Genomic DNA, 21458 nt, shown 5'->3' with positions numbered 1-21458 from the left:
TACATACCATAGGGAAAGGCAACCCTCCAAAGCAGGCAAGACTACTATGTGTATCGCAGCCTATAATTTGTGCAATAGCACCAAGCTTCCTTTGTTCTTACACTACGGACAGTAACGTAAAAATCAGGAGGCATTCACGGGGCCGGGGCTAATCAGAAGTTAGCGTAGAGAATTAGCCTACAAGATGGAGTCACTTTTGTCTCCACAGGGTACTGCATAGCATTGACAGTCCATTCCATAAAGTACTGTTTATAATGAGCCTGAGAGTTCCTTATGAACCCCTGATATAGAGCCTGAATTAGAGACCTGTTTGGGGCAAGTAGACCACTTTGATGCCTTCAGTGTTGAACTCTTGGGTTCTGGGTAGCTAGGGGCATTGTGCACTATTGAAAAAACTTTAAAAGGCAGTCCCTACTGGCAAGATAATTTCTCTGCATCAAAGAGAAAGCATTGGTGGAACAAAACCATTAAAAAAGGTTCTTGTTGTTCAAGCTTTCCTGTACAACCAAAAGATTGGCAGCTGGTGCTCATCTTTTCTCTTCAAGACCCGGGGGCTGGCAGCTTTATAAATAAGGGTAGTCCTGATCATAAACCCTACTGCATTTGCATAAAACAGTAGAGTTCGCCTATCCCTTCCTGCCTTAAATCCTGGTGCTCATTTCTTTTCCTTACTAATGCATGTCCTTTGTGGATTCTTCCCCCTAGAATAGGGTTCAAAAACTTTTCAGGCAGATGTCCTTTCCCCTCAATTGTTCTTCATCGTACCTGCCACCTCTTGGTTGGCAGAAGCTGCTGCTGCTGTTATCTTGACTTTTTTTTAAGCCAAATCTCTTTCTATAATTATCAACCAACCCTTGCTGGCATTAAATTATCCAGCTTTAGATTCGTTTTGCTTTTAGTTGCCATATATTGACTTCACATTTTCTTGAATCATTTTAGAGTACTGCACCAAGATAAAGGCTACATTTTCAATATGTACTGCAGTTTCACTAAAAATGCAAGGTTTTTGTGCCTGTTGCTGTAACTACAGTGATGGCTTCATGAATTTCCTTTTCATTCTTTACAATGGTCCTTATGCGGGATTCATTTATCTTAAAATGGCAGGCAACTGCAGCTGCAGACTTCAGTCTATGGTTACATTATATCAAGCAGTTCAGGTGTTTCATGTAATGTCATGACTTTTCTCTGCTTCCTGGAAGCACTTTCACCATCACTAGTGGCACTTTGTATGTGTCCCATGGTGTTATTCAAGGTTTACAATGTTGCACTAAACACAATTAAAAATACTCAAGAATCACAAGAGATTACTCCTTACTGTGATATGTAATTTACTGGAGAGACAGAGATAATGATCTCAAGCAGAGATAATTCACATCACATGTTATTTTAAGTGGAGCAACACTTGATTTCACATAAGTAGCAACAGGAGGTGGCTAAGAACTTATTGCTGTAATACAGTGTGCGCTAGAGTTAATTTACGAAGTTATTTAATATTTCATCTTTACATTTGTTTACATTTCTCTTGACTGCAGGTGGCGCCATGTACAGTATGCATAAGTTTTGAAAAATTTTAACTTTTTATAATAGATTTGTGTATATTTTATCCTAGTGATAAAATAGACTAGTAACTACATATATTTTTTGTATTCATGACACACCTTTTTCTTAATTTTTTCGATATTTCTGGTCTGCACGGTTCATCTGCATGTTTTTTCAAATTGTCAACAAATGCCCAAAAAAGTTTCCGCTATATATATGTTTTAAATCTGTGTACAAGTAGACCATGCAGTTTAAACCCATGTTGTTTAAGAGCCCACTGCACTTGGAACTGAAAAACTGACTCCTTTTTTTCCCATCTATCTTTTCAACAAAAATTAAAACTAATAGAAGGTAGAATTAGAATTAGAATTCTGCTAAAGTACTTCTGAGTGTTAAACATGCTTAGTAAAATGATTATTATAATTAGTTAGGACTTTACAATTTTATTTTGTTGTTTCATTCCCCAGTAGCATGTAGATGGTCTGATAATTAACGCTGGTCCAGATAAGATTAGGATTTAGGATAGTATTATTCCAAATAATTCGTATATACAAAATGCTTTGTTGATAAGGGTGATATGTACAGGTTTAAATAGAAATGTAAAAGAAGTAAATAATTGCTTAAGAAAGTACTTTACACTTACTTTACAAACTTTTACAACTGAAATTATCTTGGCTTTTATTTTAAAATTGAAGCAGAGGGTATAATATAGTGAAGAGATTGGTTAACATGAACTTTTAATAGAACTCAAACATCATTTCCACTGAAGCCTATGTATTTACACCCGTGAGTTGTCATAGTGCAGTTTTACAAGCTGTATCCCTGACTTTTACCTTTTTTATTCACAGCAGAGGTAAAAGTGCCCTGACCCTGGGAAAGAAAGGAGGGAAGAATTTTTAAAACCCTGTAGCTGTCTCATATTGTCAAAAGAGGCAGTTATTACCATAAATCCCTCTGGTCTCTCTCATGCTCATTCAGGAATGAGATGTTATGATTAATCAATTTTTCAGACAGTAATTTAGACTTAAATTACTTCTATAATGTTCAAAAAAAGAATAATAAAATAGGTTGACTGAATGTTGGTTCCCAAGGGAATAAAGATCATCAGTTTGTAGTTTTATGATCATTTGACTGTTGGAGGACAGGAGTAAGATTAAAACACTCTTCCTGTTGATAAAATGTTACTGCAGTTAACATTTGAATGACAAGACGGTGCAGGCACGTACACCAATGACTACTGTTGTATGCCAGGCACCATTTTAAGTGTGTTGCATTAATTCACTAATCCAAACCTCAAAAAAACTTTATATAGCCAGGCGTGGTGGTGGGCGCTTGTAATCCCAGCTACTCAAGAGGCTGAGGCAGGAGAATCGCTGGAATCTGGGAGGCGGAGGTTGCAGTGAGCCGAGATGGTGCCACTGCACTCCAGCCTGAGCAACAAAGGGAGACTATCTCAAAAAAAAAAAAAAAAAAAAACCTTTATGGCCAGAATACCATTCATATCCTCATTTCACAGATGAGAAAAATGAAGCAAAGCAAGGCTGAGTACTTCATTCAAGGTTATACAGCTAGTGACAATGCTAGGGTTCAACCCAAACAAGCCTGGCTCTTGAGTCCTGCTCTTTACCCTGTGAGCATGTGTGCATGTGTGTGTTTACTCTCAGCCTCTACATATGAGTTTATTCTGTACACTTTATAAGTGAAGAAGGTTTACTCACAAACTATAAGATGGAGTAGTTTGAACAATGACAACATGATACTCATGCCATACAAACTTCATAGAAATGGCTAATGACTAGTCAGATTTAAGTGTTTTAGTAAAAGAAGAGTCAGAGTAAGCCCTGATAAAGCATGAAGGAAATTTGGTAAGAAGGAAACAAGGCTTATTAGGCAAGAGTAATTACTATTTAAAAAGTTATTTAGAATTGAACATAAAATAAACCCTGAGAAGACTTATGGGCATTTGCAGCTAGAAAAATGAAAAACTCTCCAGTGTTTTTCTATAGAAGGTGTTTTTTCCCTTCCTAATCTTGTATTAATATATTCAGCATGGTTTCAGGATAGAAAATTAATTGGGCCAAGACAGAAGCTTTTCCTCATAATTGCTTGTTTTTGAAAAGGCTTAAAGATCTTCTCAAGTGAATTATCATCCATAGTCTGAAATCAATTGGTAGCTCTTGCAGCTGTTAATAAGTGATATTTTGAACGAACAGCCTCAGTTCTTTTCACCAAAATTCTCTTTTGTAAAATTTAGTACATGGGAGTGTAATGCATCGTGATATTGATGTATGACATATATCTGCAATAAGCATCGAGTTGTTCATTTTTAGCCTTAATCTTTTCCCAGTAGACTTACAGGAACTATGTATTCACGGCTTGTGTAGCAGGGGACACATTTTAGTTATTTAGGAACCCCATTAAGAGTTGTTATATATGACTCTACACATAGCAGCAGACAGTACAGAAAAATAGCATGACTGGAGGCCCCTTAAGATCAAATCCACTGGTCAGCTACTGAGTGGTTCTCAGTGGTGTCCAGAGATCGCTGGGGACTCACCAGAGAACATAATGCTACCTGCCATGGAGCTGGTCTGAGTTTTGATCCAGGTAGACTGTAGGTGCTAGGGGAGAGAACATTCTAAAGTGCTTTATAAAATGGAAACCACAAAACACTGGTAAGGAATTGTTATTATAAAGGATTAAATGAGCAGATAAAGTGTTCTTGTGTTAGAAATAAACATTTGATCAAAAGTATTGCTTCCCTTGCAGATAACATAGTAGAAAAGTTAAGTAAACCCAAGGGATGGCTGATATCACTGCTGTCTTTGAGAGACAGTGAGGGAAAATGCTAGCCCTTACTTCATTTTTTCCCACTCTTAACTATGATGATTCTTAGGGGAAAGGATGATCAGCTCACACTTAAAAAAAAAAAAAAATACAGGACTCTAGGGACTTTAGTTCTGAAAGACATGACCCAGTCTTCTGTAACCGACTCACAAAGTTAATGAGGCTAAAATTGGCATGTATTTCCTCTTTTCAAATATTAAATAACCTTTTAAACAAGAGGATATGTAGCATAATCCCTAGAGTAATATTAACTTGCACTCTAAATGCAAGTTATTATAGTATTTCAAGATGCTGTTCCTCTGATCTACCAAATGTATGGCCTTTGAGCTGCAGATTTAGCATGTGAGTGTTAGTTACTGCTGACACCAGACTTACTTGAAAGGAGTCACTCTGGCCAGGTGTCTTCTCTTTGCAGTTTGATCTCTTTGTAAGTAGCTCTTCATCAGAGCCAGCATTTCAGTGTTTAATTTGAGCCCTGACCAAGTGTCCTTCACCTTCATTAGATGCACCTGTCCCACCCAGCCAGCGCTGTTAGGACAAGTAGAAAGAGCCACGGGTGTGGAGTTACGCTGGTTAGAGCACTTCACAATGGCCACTAGATAAATGAATGCAGTTGTAGAGTTTAGACACCACCAGTGGGCTTGAGTGAAGCAGAGTAGGATGAGAGTGTGACACAGATCAGAAAAAAAAAAAAAAAAGGAAGGAAAGAAGACCTATCTAACAATCTGACTTTTACAGCCAACACCAAGAAGGCTGTGTTTGTCATTTTCATTCCAATAACAGCAGCACTTAGCACAGTGCCCAATTCATAGTTGGTGGGCTGCAGGGCACTGCGGGGAGGAAAAGCGAACAATGTTTCCCTGTTTTTTTTGTTTTGTTTTTTCATCTCTTTTTCTATAGGACAGTCAGCTCTGAAATAAAGAAGAAAAGAAACACATTTTCAGAGTACTTATTTGCCCTCCTTATTCTCTTTTTTACTCATTTGTTTGGGGCAATATTATTAAATTAAAGGTGTGGAGTCATGACTAGTTTCCCCCCCGGATGACCTGTTAAAGCACTGGAGTGTTTGAAAGCCACAGCCCACGATGCTCCGCTTTAGTCGGACAGCTGGGCAGATGTCCTACTCTGGATTGTTTACGGTTCAGGCATGGGGAGAGTGCTGTGCACAGTAACAACAATGCTCTAAAGACAAATGTGATTTTGTTAAGGAATGGAAATGCGCATGGTCAACATTCAGCACAAAATTGAGAAACAATTACAAAAGAACATACTAGAAATTATCAACCTGATATAGAAAGACAGGTGGTCATACTTGCAGAGAATACTTTCACTTCTTATTTTTTCATAAATCTGAAGAAAAGAAAACAATAATTGATGAGCTGTTAAAGTTTCTAGTAGGGAAAAATGTATTTGAACTTAGATTGGAACACCCAAGTGCCCCTCCTTTAGGAAGTTCCTGTCTCCCTATCATTCTAAACTAATGTGTATTAGTTAAGCACCTCTGATGAGCCTTGTAGATCCAAAGTCTGAACATGATTTTCCCTACCAGAGTACATGAAAGGAGTCTCTAAATGCCCTTGAACTGCACGAAAATGCGTTGCAGGGCTGAAGTACCATGGCACAAAGCTTTTTCATCACTGTAAGCTGGCCATAAAACAAATGAGAAATGTTGAGGAATAATCTGTAGAATGCAAAATCGCAGAAAAGTATTTTGAGAGATATATCTGTGGAGATTTTTATCTCCATATGCATTTGAGACACAGCAAGGTCTTGATTGGTCAAAATGAATAGGACTAATGATCCCTCAGAAATTCAAAGGCTTACTATTAATTACTTCTCAACAGCTGGCTGTATTTATAGTACTACTTGGCATAAGTTGCTGAGTAAGGAAATTGCAGATTTAGAAGTATCCCTAAATAATGTACCCTCCCATCCCAGGGTAGTAGCTACAGGAAAAAAAAAGAAAGAAAAGAAAAATCTAGTTCACAGCTTTCATACTGAAGCCAGGACTGATTCCTATTACAACAGAATTTTATTTGGTCCTCACAGCATGTTTTTTGTTTGTTTGTTTTTGTTATTTTTTTTGTTGTTTATTTTTTATTTGTTGTTTATTGATTTGTTTTAAATAGTTATCAACATTTCAAAACCAAGAAATTCTTAGGGTAAACTGAGAGACAGTGCCAGACTTCCCGAACTTCTTGTACAGAATGACATCTATTCCTGGTCTTCAGAGCAGTACTATCATTGGAATGTTCTGCAGTAATGGACATGTTATTTCCATCACAACAGCCACTAGCCACATGTGGCTATTGAACATTCAAAATGTGGCTAGCATGACTAAGATTGAATTTTAAATTGTGTTTACTTTTAATTAACTTACATTTCTATAGACATTTATGGTTAGAGGGTATCATACTGGACACTGCACTTCTAGAGAAACCAGACAGGTTGCAGGAGTAGTAATTCAAAGTACTACACATCTGGATGTGTAGATTTTCTTCTATGTTTTTTTCGAGTTGTTTTACAATTTCTGGTCTTAAGTCTAAGTCTTTAGTCCATTTTAAGTTGACTTTTTTACATAGTGTGAAATGAGGTTCAAATTTCATTCTTCTGCATGTGGATATACAGAATATTCATACTTACGACATTCAGTAACACCATTTATTAAATATAAAATAATTCTAAACTCTCAATCAGTTTAGAGCAGATTTTTACAATTAAATTCAATCAAAATTTAAATCTCATTCAGTTTTTTCTGGTCTAGAAGAGAAGATGAAGGGAAGGAAACATGTTGCCATTCTACTTTTTGCTTAGCAGACAGCACAAAAGGAAATGTAATGTGATATTCAAATTTAAGCCTAAGAATACACTTGGCTAAAATTGGCTTTTGTCACATTTTAAAGTAGATGCATATTCTGCGATAAAAAGATGAAAGAAAATGCTAAAAAGATGAAACTCCCTACCTCATTCTTTGTCAAAACTCAAACAATTTTGGCTGTTATGTTAGAAGTCAGTAGAAGTGTTTTTTCTCATTATATTAAGTGTCCTTCAGAGAATAGAATCATTTGGGGATGAATTTATTAATGGATACAGCTGTACTCTTTCCTCCCAAACCTGATTCTCCAACAGAGGGGTTTGCCACCTCAGTGGATGGCACCATTGCCCATCTAGCTGTTGAAGTTACTCATCAGGAGGCATTTTGACGTCTCCTCCTCTGCGCATCTCCCACCAGGTTCTGCTGATTTTACTTTCTAGACAGGTATCTTTCCAGTTCATTCTGACAACATCCATGTTAACACCACCCACCCTGTGTCTCGCTCCTACTCCTGAAGCATCCTCCTAACTGCTCCTCCTGCATCCACTGTTCCATACACTCCCTTGCAAACCTCACAGTGCAGTTATGGTGAACTTTTAACAAATCTAAGTATATTCTTCCCATGCTTAAAATGGGTGCATTTCAAATGAAACTCCAAATCCTAACTGGCCTGCTAGACCCTGTGTAATCTAGCTTCTGCCTGCCTCTCTAGCTTTGAGAAGAGCTGTCTTTTTTAGGATTAGGGTTACCAGGACATGGCAATACAATACATCTAAAATAACAGTGGCTTTAACAAAACTGAAGTTTATTTTTCTCTTGTGTAAGTAGGCAATCCACAGACTGGTGTGGCAGCTTCACAGTCTGCCAGGATCTAGGTGGCTTTGATCTTTGAAACTTTACCACCCTCAGCACAGAGCTTCCAACTCACGGTCCTTAGGCCATGGCTGCTCTAGCTGCCCCATCACATCTGCATTCCAGCCAGGAAGAAAGTAGAAAAGGAAATAAATGGCCAGTGCCTTCCCTTTAAGAACATTTTCCCAAGTTGCCTCCACTACTCCCACTGCATCCTGTTGTTCAGAACTTCGCCACATAGCCATACCCAGCTATGAAGAAGATTGTTCTTAGCAGCCAGAAGAACATACCCAGCTAAAATCCAGGGCATTATTGTTGAGAGAACAGTGAGATACATTTGGAAAACCACTTAGCAGTCTCCATCACAAGAGGTAACGCCTCATTTTCTAGAGTAGAATATGAGTCAGAAATGTCTGACATAGAAAAATTAATAGATAGCACATAAGCATATTGTTAGAAATAGAGAGACAGATACTAGAGAAAATGGCTGAAACTGTTGAAAATGGTTGCCTCTGGAAGGCAGGAACACAGTGAACCAGAGCACTGGTGTTTTGCATATTAAGTCTTTCAGTGCTCTATAATTTTTTCCATGAAGAACAGATATATTTTGATAAACATTGCATTTGAGGGCATTTCTTAAGGCATTGACTGAAGCCAGGCCCACGAGTATGTATTAGGACTGGGTGATTTTTCCCTGCAAAGCCCCTGAAGTTGTGTTTTTATTTCCCACCTTGCCAACCATCCCCGAGTCTCTGGTATTTATTCAGAGGTGGTGGTATATGCATGGTTATTGTCAAGGGTTGAGGATCATAAAGATCAGGTTTAAGACATTTGGCCAGAAGCAGTCCCCCCTTTTTTCTGTTATTAGGACACATTCTGTTGTTTTCTATTACATAAAATACTGATGAGGCATTAAATGTCTGTGACTTAATGCATTTTGTCTTATTTTCCTGACCTGGGTTGATTTATAATAAGCATGTGCAGGAAACTTTTTCTAATTGGCAGCAGCACTCACCACTTAAAGTCCTTTTCCTCTATGGATGTTCTGTGACAGGGAATGTAGACACAGTAAACTATCATCTGCAGAAGATTGCTTATCAAAATTCGCAGAGCCAGAGGCCCACGAGAGGTAGGGGAGAACTGGAACTTGAGGTTGTGGAATCCCAGAAACTAGAAAGATAATTCTTTGCCGATCAAAAAGAAAGTTTTAATCCAAATGTATTCTTGTGAGACTTGAGGAATGATTACCTGTTTTTCATGAGAAATACACCAAATCTTACAATTGCAAGCCTTAATAGGTTTTGTTTGTTAAATAGTTAAGCCAAGAGGAATTGTTGCTAATGAGAGACAAAGGTCTGAAAGGAAAACAATCATTGGGCTTCTATTTAATCACTTTTTATTTTCTCAGATCTCCATCATGTCATTATCTGGCTTTGGTGCTTACATAACTTAATTAGGAGAGTTCAGGCAGCAATGGGAATAGTAGGGCAAAATGAAAGGGTAACAGTTTAAATGGATCACCTGCAGATGCGTGATATGGATGGAGATGAAGCCTATTAAGGACCTAATTTTAGAAGAAGCTCTTGACATCAGCCATTTGTGAAAAGGGGATTTTTTTTTTATTACCTACACACAAGGTTCTGTACACTTGTCTACAAACCTTAAGCATTAGTGCATCTGATCATCAGCTTCTGGGATTACTAACACCAAGCCACTTTGAAAGAGCAGTCAAGGTTATTAACTTTGGCAGGAAATGAAAATTTGGCCTTAATATACATGTGAAATTGAATTGTCTGTAGCACAAAGCTTTGGAGATTACCCATGCAAAATGAGAAAACTATCTAAATTTAAAATTGTCCTCAGTACAGTGGAAAGTAATTTTGCAGACAGCATTTTTACTGCATTGAAATCTGTGAAGAGATTGGCTCTATTAATTTAAATTTAAACAGAGGTTCTGTGTCTTCTAAAAATGGCAAATGAGATGGAAAATGTACTTTAAGGGAAAAAATGGGTTTCTGGAAATGCTGCAGGCAGGCAGGCTTCCTACTTCACATCTTTGAGTCTGCCCTGAGACCAGTTGGCTTCAGAGGGAAGGCTCTTTCCACTGTGACAGGCATTTGAAATCAGGACATGCAGACAGTGCCTCTATTACATATTTCAGGCTTCAAGAAGAGGGTAAGAAACTGATCGAGTAAAGCCCAAGGCAAAAGTCATTGGTGGCTTTTACATTACAGTTACCAAAGTAGGTGGGTCCTTGACAGAGAAAAAAATCAAGGGATTGAATATTTTTTCTCAGCTATCAAATAACTTTCTTATAGTCCCTGCCTGGAAGGATACTGGGGCAGGGGATTTGGTTACATTAACTACCTTTTCACTAAAAAAACAAAAACACACACACTCACAAACCAAACTTTTACGTAAAGAGAAATTGAAGTTTTCATTCACTAGTCTTTGAATTTCTTTAGTTCACGACAAACCATTTCTTATTATTAGTGAATCGATTACATTTATTTGGAACCCTAGTTTAATGACACATCATTTCACCATCAAGAAGAATACATTAACACAATAACCAGAGTACAACAAAGATTAATAATAGGCTGTGTGTCTCTTTATTGGCCAAAGCCTTAGAGACCTTATTATTTAATAGAGTTGTCATAATGAGGAAACTGAGGACAAGTAGTTGGCTTATGCTGGTTCGTAGAGTTGCTTATTAATAGAGCTGAGCCTAGAATTAAAGTCACCCAAACTTTCAGATCATTAATATATTTGCTACAGGTTATCAAGAATCACTGCTGAGTAGACACCATGCCAAAATAATAAAATAACTGCCTTTCCTCATCTTTACATTGCTTTTTGTTTTTCAGGTATTGCTGTGCTTTACTTACATCTTTATGATGTATTTGGGGACCCTGCCTACCTACAGTTAGCACATGGCTATGTCAAGCAAAGTCTGAACTGCTTAACCAAGCGTTCCATCACCTTCCTCTGCGGGGATGCAGGCCCCCTGGCAGTGGCTGCTGTGCTGTACCACAAGATGAACAATGAGAAGCAGGCAGAAGATTGCATCACACGGTAATCGTGTTTCTACATGAGGGTTATTTTCTAGACATCATTATGCATTAATTCTGCATATGTTAACAAAAGAACATTCTAGTGAGTTTACTTTTCTCTTAGCAGATAAATCTCACTGCTGTCATTTAATCAATTCTCGTATTATTCCTGTGTTGTAGTTAAGGAACAACAAATATAATCCCTATTTTATTGCAAGATATAAGACACTGTCATGTTCCAGATTAAACATCAGTTCAGTAATGTAAGTGAGGTCAAAAGCCTGAACATATGATTACTAATCCAAAGTGCTATCCAAGATCTGTAATTCAAGGAAATGCAGTTCAATTCCTACAAGTGGGCTGAGAGAGTCCTTCTAAGGGACCACAAACTGATTCAAAACGGCCTTTCTTAGAGGCAGTGACATGCACATCCTGATTTTCATTTTGGTATAAATTATGGTGGTCCACTAGAAGCTGGTGAATTATGAAGAATTATTAAATGTTTTTACTAATAGGCTATAATTGTTGCCTTACCAGAGTTTATTAAGCACTCTTTCAGAGTTCTAAGAACCCTGGCTGCCATGCAACTCTGCGTGCATTGCTCTTAGGCTCCCACTGCGCGTGCTAACACTCCAGCAACGTTTTAACCAGTGACTGCCCCCGAGTTGACCATGGTGTTTGACTCCCACTATTCTTACAGATTACTGTTAGGATGGCATTACCATCACCGATTTAGTTTGTCTAGGATCCCTTGGCTAATCTTTACCCTGTTTGCTGGTGTATATTTCAACAACAGGCTTTTTGGACTTTTCAAGATGTGATAGTGCTATATTCAAAAAAGAAATGATTTATACCCCTATTGTTTAGGTGTGTGTGTGTATATGCATATATCCCTTCTCTCCCAATCTTTTCCCATACAGTGATGTTTTCTTGTTGTAACTAACTTTTTCCACTGGAAATTGTAACAAAAAGAGGGGGTGGGAGTCTTTTGCTCCACCTATAATGATTTGGGAATCATTATATTGGATCATTTTCTGAATTGACATATACTTCAAAACACTTTTTTAAAATATACACCTATGCTACATTTCTTAGGGGCTAGACATTACATAGTATAACTTTAAAACACATTACTTAGTGCGTCTAGAGGAAAAAACCTGAACATTCCATTATTCCAGAGCTGAGAAGCTTTTAATATAAAACCTGTCACCAAGCTCGACCAAAATGAAAGATGAAACAAAACAGTGATTTCCCCCAAAGTTTAAAGTGTGTTCCTTCCATAGTAGCTGACTTGCATAAGACTTGCCAATACAAAAACTGTTCCATACTCACCGAAATGTGAAACACAGAGACTACCTTTTAATTTTTTTTACATAGCTGATATTTAAAGCCATCAGCCAACAACTGCTTTAGAGGTCCACAAGATATTCTCATTCAGTGAATCACTGTTAAGTACCATCAAATCAAATTGTAGTGCTCCCAATATTCTATATATAATGCCAGCCTTTCCAAAATACGTGCAGCCAAATTTTAATAGTTTGCTGTGTGAAATGTTAATGTGTTCAATGAGACCAGGATTCATAGATTCAAACAGATGAGAATTTGTATCAAAGCACTAATTAAACAAAATTAAATATGTGTCTTGACCGGCTGCTTAGAGTCTTCTGCAGCTTATATACCTGAGGACAACACAGCAACTCTAGGGAGCAGCACTTGCCAATGTTAACTCACCTATACAACCCTCTTCTTCATGAAATCTTGAGGGCCTATTCCTAACACACTCTTTGGGAAATGGCACAATATCAGTATTAGTGTATTAAAATTAAAATGCTCGTAAGCATATGCTGAGATTTTTGTTTTTGGTATATTGGTACTAAAGGTGTTTTTGTCATTTACCTTTTTAAATTTTGACATTTCAACAGTATTTATAGCCAGTAGGCTTGTTAAGGTTAAAAATATAGTGTGTGAATATAATAGGAAAATACACTATTTGTGGCTATAGCTTTGATTTTTTCAGATTTTTTATTTTATATAAAACAGAAAAAGAATGACTTGGAATGATTTGTAAGTTACGGACTTTGCTTTATCCTTTCAAAGGAAAAATCTAGAAATTTGACTTAATTTCAAGAAATCCAAAATTATTTCATATCAGTTTAGTAAACCTCCTTTAACTTTTTACTAAACTTTTCTCATTTGACAGATCTTTTGAGATCCCACACTCACATTCTCTGTGTACTGCCTTTGTTGTGCTTCATTGCCAACATCATGTTCTAGCTAGCTTGCTTTTTCTACATTTTCTTAATATAATGTGCTTTCAAAATCATAATTTTTAAGTTTTAGAGACCAAACGGTCCTTTGAGATCATCAAAAGTCTAATCCTTAAAGAAACTGAAATCCAAGGAAATCAGTGTTTCCCTGTAGTACATATTCTTAACCTTGGGCCTCTGAGAATCTTAGGGTTTCTGGAAGTGTATAAAACCTCCAAATTATATTCAGCAAGGAGAGAGCATTTGTGCTTTTCTTAAGGGGATCTATAACTCCCCAAAAGGAGGGTGTGTGTCTGTTTTCATCCCACCCACTTCTACATATCGGTGCCACAACATGAATAGAGTATGTGGCCTGTTCCCAATTAGATGGCTAACCTGACATATATAGTGCTTTGGGGCCAGTACTTAGAATGATGAAGCACGGTGGCTTTCCTGGTCCAGAAATGTATACCCTCCCTTCTTGTAGTGTGACAAGTCAGTAATGGACATCTTTTTTTTTTTTTTAAATAAGCAAAAAAGGGATTTAAAAATATTTATTGTGGTAAAATATACATAATATAAAATTTACAGTTTAACCATTTTTAAATGTACAATTCATTGGCATTAATTAGATTCACAATGTTGTACAACCATCAGTACTATTTATTTTCAAAAAATATTTTATTACTCCAACAGAAACTCTGTACCCATTAAAAAGTAATTCTCCATGCCCCCATACCCTCATCCCCTGGTAACCTATATTCTACTTTTTCTATGAATTTGCTTATTTTAGATATTTTATGTAAGTGGAATTATACATTTGTTCTTTTGTGTCTGGCTTACTCCACTTAGCATAATGTTTTCAAGATTTATCTATGTTATAGAATGTATCAAAAATTAGTTCCTTTCAGTGACTAAGTAATACTCCATTGTATGTATATACCACATTTCTATTTTTTTAAAAGGCTATTTAGTAGGTTCTGGAGAAGGAAGCCTGGAGCCTATATAGCCAGTGTGGGGCTGTGAGTGCTTTGGGGGCTATGGAATTCCAGCTGCACTCCCTACTATATGATCTTGGGTAAATTACTCTAAACCTCAGTCTCTCATCTGTAAAATAGGAGATAATTTATGGAAATCACTTAGCATAAATTATAGCACCTAAACTAAAAATGTGATTATAAATGTTACCTATTATTTGGCTTGTAAAAATCATTGCTTATGCTTCTACTTTCTTTTTTTGTTATTATACTTTAAGTTCCGGGGTACATCTGTAGAACGTGCAGGTTTGTTTCACAGGCATACATGCGCCATGCTGGTTTGCTGCACCAATCAACCTGTCGTCTACATTAGGTATTTCTCCTAATGCTATCCCTCCCCTAGTCCCCCACCCCGATAGGCCCCAGTTTATGATGTTCTTCTCCCTTTGTCCATGTGTTCTCATTGTTCAGCTCCCACTTATGAGTGAGAAGACACGGTGTTCGGTTTTCAGTTCTTGTGTAGTTTGCTGAGAATGATGGTTTTTAGCTTCATCCATGTTCCTGCAAAGGACATGAACTCATCTTTTTTATGGCTGCATAGTATTCCATGGTGTATGTGTGCCACGTTTTCTTTATCGAATCTATCTTTGATGGACATTTGGGCTGGTTCCATGTCTTTGCTTTTGTGAACAGTGTTGCAGTAAACATACATGTGCATTTGTCTTTATAGTAGAATAAGTTATAATCCTTTGGGTATATACCCAGTAATAGAATTGCTGGTCAAATGGTATTTCTGGTTCTGGATCCTTGAGGAATCGCCACACTGTCTTCCACAATGGTTGAACTAATTTCCCACTAACAGTGTAAAAGCATTACTATTTCTCCACATCCTGTCCAGCATCTGTTGTTTCCTGACTTTTTAATGATCGCCATTCTAACTGGCATGAGATGGTATCGCATTGTGGTTTTGATTTGCATTTCTCTGATGACCAGTGATGAGCTTTTTTTCATATGTTCGTTGGCCACATAAATGTCTTCCTTTGAAAAGTGTCTGTTCATATCCTTTGCCCACTTTTTGATGGAGTTATGTTTTTTTTTTTTCTTGTAAATTTGTAGATTCTGGATATTAGCCCTTTGTCAGATGGATAGATTGCAAAAATTTTCTCCCGTTCTGTAGGTTGTGTGTTCACTCTGATGATAGTTTCTTCTGCTGTGCAGAAGCTCTTTAGTTTAATTAGATCCCATTTGTCAATTTTGGCTTTTGTTGCCATTGCTTTTGGTGTTTTAGTCATGAAGTCTTTGCACATGCCTATGTCCTGAATGGTATTGCCTAGGTTTTCTTCTAGTGTTTTTATGGTTTTAGGCCTTACATTTAAGTCTTTAATCCAATTTGAGTTAATTTTTGTATATGGCATAAGTAAGAGGTCCAGTTTCAGTTTCCTGCATATGGCTAGCCAGATATCCCACCACCATTTATTAAGTAGGGAATCCTTTCCCCATTGCTTATTTTTGTCAGGTTTGTCAGAGATCAGATGGCTGTACATGTGTGGTGCTATTTCTGAGGCCTCTGTTCTGTTCCATTGGTCTATGTATCTGTTTTGGTACCAGTACCAAGCTGTTTTGGTTACTGTAGACTTGTAGTATAGTTTGAAGTCAGGTATCATGATGCCTCTAGCTTTGTTCTTTTTGCCTAGGATTGTCTTGGCTATATGGGATCTTTTTCATTTCCATATGAAGTTTAAAGTAGTTTTTTTCTAATTCTGTGAAGAAAATCAGTGGTAGCTTAATGGGGATAGCATTTAATCTATGAATTACTTTGGGCAGTATGGTCATTTTCACAATATTGATTCTTCCTATCCATGAACATGTACTGTTTTTCCATTTGTTTGTGTCCTCTCTTATTTCCTTGAGCCGTGGTTTGTAGTCCTCCTTGAAGAGGTCCTTCACATCCCTTGTAAGCTGGATTCCTAGGTATTTTATTCTCTTTGTAGCAGTTGTGAATCGGAGTTCACTCATAATTTGGCTCTTTGTCTATTATTGGTGTATAGGAATGCTTGTGATTTTTGCACATTGATTTTGTATCCTGAGACTTTGCTGAAGTTGCTTATCAGCTTAAGGAGATCTTGGGCTGAGATGGTGGGGTTTTCTAAATATATAATCATGTCATCTGCAAACAGACAATTTGACTTCGTCTCTTCCTATTTGAATACCCTTTATTTCTTTCTCTTTCCTGATTGCCCTGGCCAGAAATACCAATACTGTGTTGAATAGGAGTGGAGAGAGAGGGCATCCTTGTCGTGTGCTGGTTTTCAAAGGGAATGCTTCCAGTTTTTCCCATTCAGTATGATATTGGCTGTGGGCTTGTCATAAATAGCTCTTATTATTTAGAGATATGTTCCATCAATACCTAGTTAATTGAGAGTTTTTAGCATGAAGGGATGTTTAATTTTATTGAAGGCCTTTTCTGCATCTATTGAGATAATCATATTTTTTTGTCATTGGTTATGCTTATGTGATGGATTACATTTATTGATTTGCATATGTTGAACCAGCCTTGCATCCCAGGGATGAGATAAAGCTGACTTGATCATGGTGGATAAACTTTTTGATGTGCTGCTGGATTCGGTTTGCCAGTATTTTACTGAGGATTTTCACATTGATATTCTTCAGGGATATTGGCCTGAAATTTTATTTTTTTGTTGTATCTCTGCCAGGTTTTGGGATCAGGATGATGCTGGCCTCAAAATGAGTTGGGGAGGAGTCCCTCTTTTTCTGTTGTTTGGAATAGTTTTAGAAGGAATGGTACCAGCTCCTCGTTGTACCTCTGGTAGAATTCGACTGTGAATCTATCTGGTCCTGGAATTTTTTTGGTTGGTAGGCTATTAATTCCTGCCTCAATTTCAGAACTTGTTATTAGTCTATTCAGGGATTCAACTTCTTCCTGATTTAGTCTTGGGAGGGTGTATGTGTTCAGGAATTTATCCATTTCTTCTAGATTTTCTAGTTTATTTGCGTAGAGGTTTTTATAGTATTCTCTGATGGTAGTTTGTATTCCCGTGGGATCACTGATGATATCCTCTTTCATCATTTTTTGTTGTGTCTATTTGATTCTTCTCTCTTTTCTTCTTTATTAGTCTAGCTAGTGGTCTATTTTATTGATCTTTTCAAAAAACCAGCTCCGGGATTCACTGATTTTTTTGAAGGGTGTTTCATGTCTTTATCCCCTTCAGTTTTGCCCTCATCTTACTTTTTTCTTGTCTTCTGCTAGCTTTTGAATTTGTTTGCTCTTGCTTCTCTAGTTCTTTTAATTGTGATGTTAAGGTGTCAATTTTAGATCTTTCCTGCTTTCTCTTGTGGGCATTTAGTGCTATAAATTTCTCTCTAAACACTGCTTTAGCGGTATCCCAGAGATTCTGGTACGTTATATCTTTGTTCTCGTTGGTTTCAAAGAACTTATTTCTGCCTTAATTTCATTATTTACCCAGTAGTCATTCAGGAGCAGGTTGTTCAGTTTCCGTGTAGTGCGGTTTTGAGGGAGTTTCTTGATCCTGAGTTCTAATTTGATTGCACTATGGCCTGAGAGACTGTTATGATTTCCATTCTTTTCCATTCGCTGAGGAGTGTTTTACTTCCAATTATGTAGTCAAGTTTAGAATAAGTGTGATGTGGTGCTGAGAAGAATGTACATTCTGTTGACTTGGGGTGGAGAGTTTTATAGATGTCTATTAGGTCTGCTTGGTCCAGAGCTAAGTCCTGAATATCCTTGTTAGTTTTCTGCTCGTTGATGTAATATTGACATTGGGGTGTTAAAGTCCCCCGTTATTATTGTGTGGGAGTCTAAGTCTCTTTGTAGTCTCTAAGAACCTGCTTTATGAATCTGGGTGCTCCTGTATTGGGTGCATATACATTTTGGATATTCAGCTCTTCTTGTTGCATTGATCCCTTTACCATTATGTAATGGCCTTCTTTGTCTCTTTTGATCTTTGTTGGTTTAAAGTCTTTTATCAGAGACTAGGATTGCAACCCCTGCTTTTTCTTGGCTTTCCATTAGCCCCCATCCCTTTATTTTAAGCCTATGTGTGTCTTTGCACATGAGATGGGTCTCCCGAATACAGCATACCTATGGGTCTTGACTGTTTATCCAATTTGCCAGTCTGTGTATTTTAATTGGGGCATTTAGCTCATTTACATTTAAGGTTAGTATTATGTGTGAATTTGATCCTGTTATTATGATGCTAGCTGGTTATTTTGCCCCTTAGTTGATGCAGTTTCTTCATAGTCTCAATGGACTTTACGGTTTGGTATGTTTTTGCAGTAGCTGGTACCGGTTGTTCCTTTCCATGTTTAGTGCTTCCTTCAGGAGCTCTTGTTAGGCAGGCCTGGTGGTGACAAAATCTCTCAGCATTTGCTTCCCTGTAAAGAATTTTATTTCTCCTTTGCTTATGAAGCTTAGTTTGGCTGCATGTAAAATTCTGGGTTGAAAATTCTTTAAGAATGTTGAATATTGGCCCCCACTCTCTTCTGGCTTGTGGGGTTTCTGCATAGAGATCCGCTGTTGCTGATGGGCTTCCCTTTGTGGGTAACCCAGCCTCTCTCTGGCTGCCCTTAACACTTTTTCCTTCATTTCAACCTTGGTGAATCTGACGATGATGTGTCTTGGGGTTGCTCTTCTCAAGGAGTATCTTTGTGGTGGTCTCTCTTTCCTGAATGTGAATGTTGGCCTGTCATGCTATGTTGGGGAAGTTCTCCTGGATAATATCCTGAGGAGTGTTTCCGACTTGGTTCCATTCTCCCTGTCGCTTCTAGGTACACCAAACGTAGGTTTGGTCTTTTCACATAGTCCATTATTTCTTGGAGGCTTTCATTCCTTTTTATTCTTTTTTCTCTAACCTTCTATCTCTATCTTCTGCTTGATCAATTTGGCCATTGATACTTGTGTGTGCTTCACAAAGCTCTCATGCTGTGTTTTTCAGTTCCATCAGGTCATTTATGTTCTTCTCGAGACTGGTTATTCTAGTTAGCAATTCCTCTAACCTTTTTTCAAGGGTCTTCTCTTCCGTGCATTGGGTTAGAACATGCTCCTTTAGCTCAGAGGAGTTTGTTATTACCCACCTTCTGAAGCCTACTTCTGTCAATTTGTCAAATTCATTCTCCACCCACTTTTGTTCCCTTGCTGGTGAGGAGTTGTGATCTTTTGGAGGAGAAGCAGCATTCTGGTTTTTGGAATTTTCAGCCTTTTTGCACTGGTTTCTCCCCATCTTCGTGGATTTATCTACCTTTGGTCTTTGACGTTGGTGACCTTTGGATGGGGTTTCTGAGTGGATGTCCTTTTTGTTGATATTGGTGTTATTCCTTTCTGTTTGTTAGTTTTCCTTAGTTTTCCTTCTAACAGGCCCCTCTGCTGCAGGTCTGCTGGAGTTTGCTGGAGGTCCACTCCGGACCCTGTTTGCCAGGGTATCACCAGTGGAAACTCCAGAACAGCAAAGATTGCTGCCTGTTTCTTCCTTTGGAAGTTTTGTCCCAGAGGGGCACCCGCCAGATGCCAGCCGGAGCTCTTTTGTTTGAGGTGTCTGTCGAACCCTGCTGGGAGGTATCTCCCAGTCAGGAAGCAGGAGGGCAGGGACTCACTTGAGGAGGCAGTCTGTCCATTAGCAGAGCTCGAGCACGGTGCTGGGAGATCCACCGCTCTCTTCAGAGCCAACAGGCAGGAATGTTTAAGTCTGCTGAAGTTGTGCCCACAGCCACCCCTGCCCCCAGGTGCTCTGTCCCAGGGAGATGGGGGTTTTATCTATAAGCCCCTGACTGGGGCTGCTGCCTTTTTTTCAGAGATGCCCTACCCAGAGACTGGACATCTGTTTTTAAAAGTTACAAACCTTTTGAAAATACAAGGCCAAAAACTCTCCCCAGTAACATCCTGAGGAAGTACTGTGAGGAGTGGAACAGAACTATCCTGTTTGTGTGTCTTTATTCTTCCTTCAGTGACATTTCAGTGACTTGCTTATCTCTTCTGGGTTGCATTAATATCAACATATCAAAACAAATAAATGAAGCTGCAACAAAGTGCTTGTTAGAGAGTTTCTGAAAACACATAAAATAACCATTATGACTTATCAGTGATGTCATTTCTTTATTTTATCTTGAGAATGTAGCATGCACAACTTGCAGTTAAATCCTACTAATCATCGAACCCAACTAATGAATTTTAGCGATTTGAATTCAAATCCAGAAAAAAAGGGATATACTTCCTTTATTACCCTAAACTGTATTGTTTTAATAAGATGCTCTGAGCAGTACTTCATTTTAAATAAATATTTGAAAGGTATTTGCTACCTACTTTGAATGTTCCAAATGCAAATGTGTTTGGCTGCAAAGTAAATAGAATGCTAATTATACATTGCCACCTAGTGGTAATGTCATAACATTGGCAAAAAAGGAATGGAGTTAATGCAGTGGTTCAAATATTTTATTTCAGTTGGAATATCATTGGAATCAATGCAGTAATTCTGTGTAATACTTCCATAGAGCAGCGTGTGTTTAAAAAAATTACAGTAATTGTTTTGCATAGTTCTTTCAATCTTTGCAAAAGTAAATCAAAATTACTTTATATTGAAATTCTATACACTTTGACACATTTATATTAAAAATAGGTTCATATCAAAACTTGAGACATTCATTGTTTACTGTAACAGTTGAGTTTGTATCTAATAAACAGATTTTGTTTTCTTATGGCCCCAAGATTACTGAGCTCCCAGTTCTGACATGAGAAAAAAAATTCTTAATAAATGTTTTTAAACATTTAAAATTTTTATTAAATTAAAAATTTATTTTAAAAATTAAGTGAGTCTGTGTGTGTAGTTATATGTGGTATCGAAGTAGAAAACAAAATGGCCCATGATTCTATCCTTAAGCCCTGTTATTTTAAAAAGGCCAAAGTATACAAGAAAATGTATTAGAAGAAAAAGGAAAGAAACCTCTAACCAAGTTTCTTGGTTATCTATTTCTTAGTGTATCTATTCCTAAGATAACCACTGTTTCACTATGAATTATTGCCTATATTTGTAGAAGAAAAAATGGACGAGCCAGCATTTGCATGTTTAACTAATTTGAGTTGCCTCAGTTTGATGAGGGT

General features: G+C 37.6%; 1 protein-coding gene across 4 annotated transcripts in view; it reads left to right on the top strand.

Moving 5' to 3' along the window:
• Nucleotides 1–21458, top strand: part of LANCL1 (LanC like 1) — a 44985-nt gene that overhangs the window by 10157 nt on the left and 13370 nt on the right. For all 4 annotated transcript variants that reach the window (XM_025405632.1, XM_025405631.1, XM_025405633.1 and 1 more), the window contains one exon: nt 10921–11128. In XM_025405632.1, coding sequence (XP_025261417.1) covers nt 10921–11128 — 208 coding nt within the window. The remainder of the gene's footprint in view (nt 1–10920; nt 11129–21458) is intronic.

This window comes from Theropithecus gelada, chromosome 12, assembly GCF_003255815.1.
Source record: "Theropithecus gelada isolate Dixy chromosome 12, Tgel_1.0, whole genome shotgun sequence".
Lineage (NCBI taxonomy): Eukaryota > Metazoa > Chordata > Mammalia > Primates > Cercopithecidae > Theropithecus > Theropithecus gelada.
Note: the sequence above shows the minus strand (reverse complement) of the source record. Positions and strands in the feature narration are given on the sequence as shown.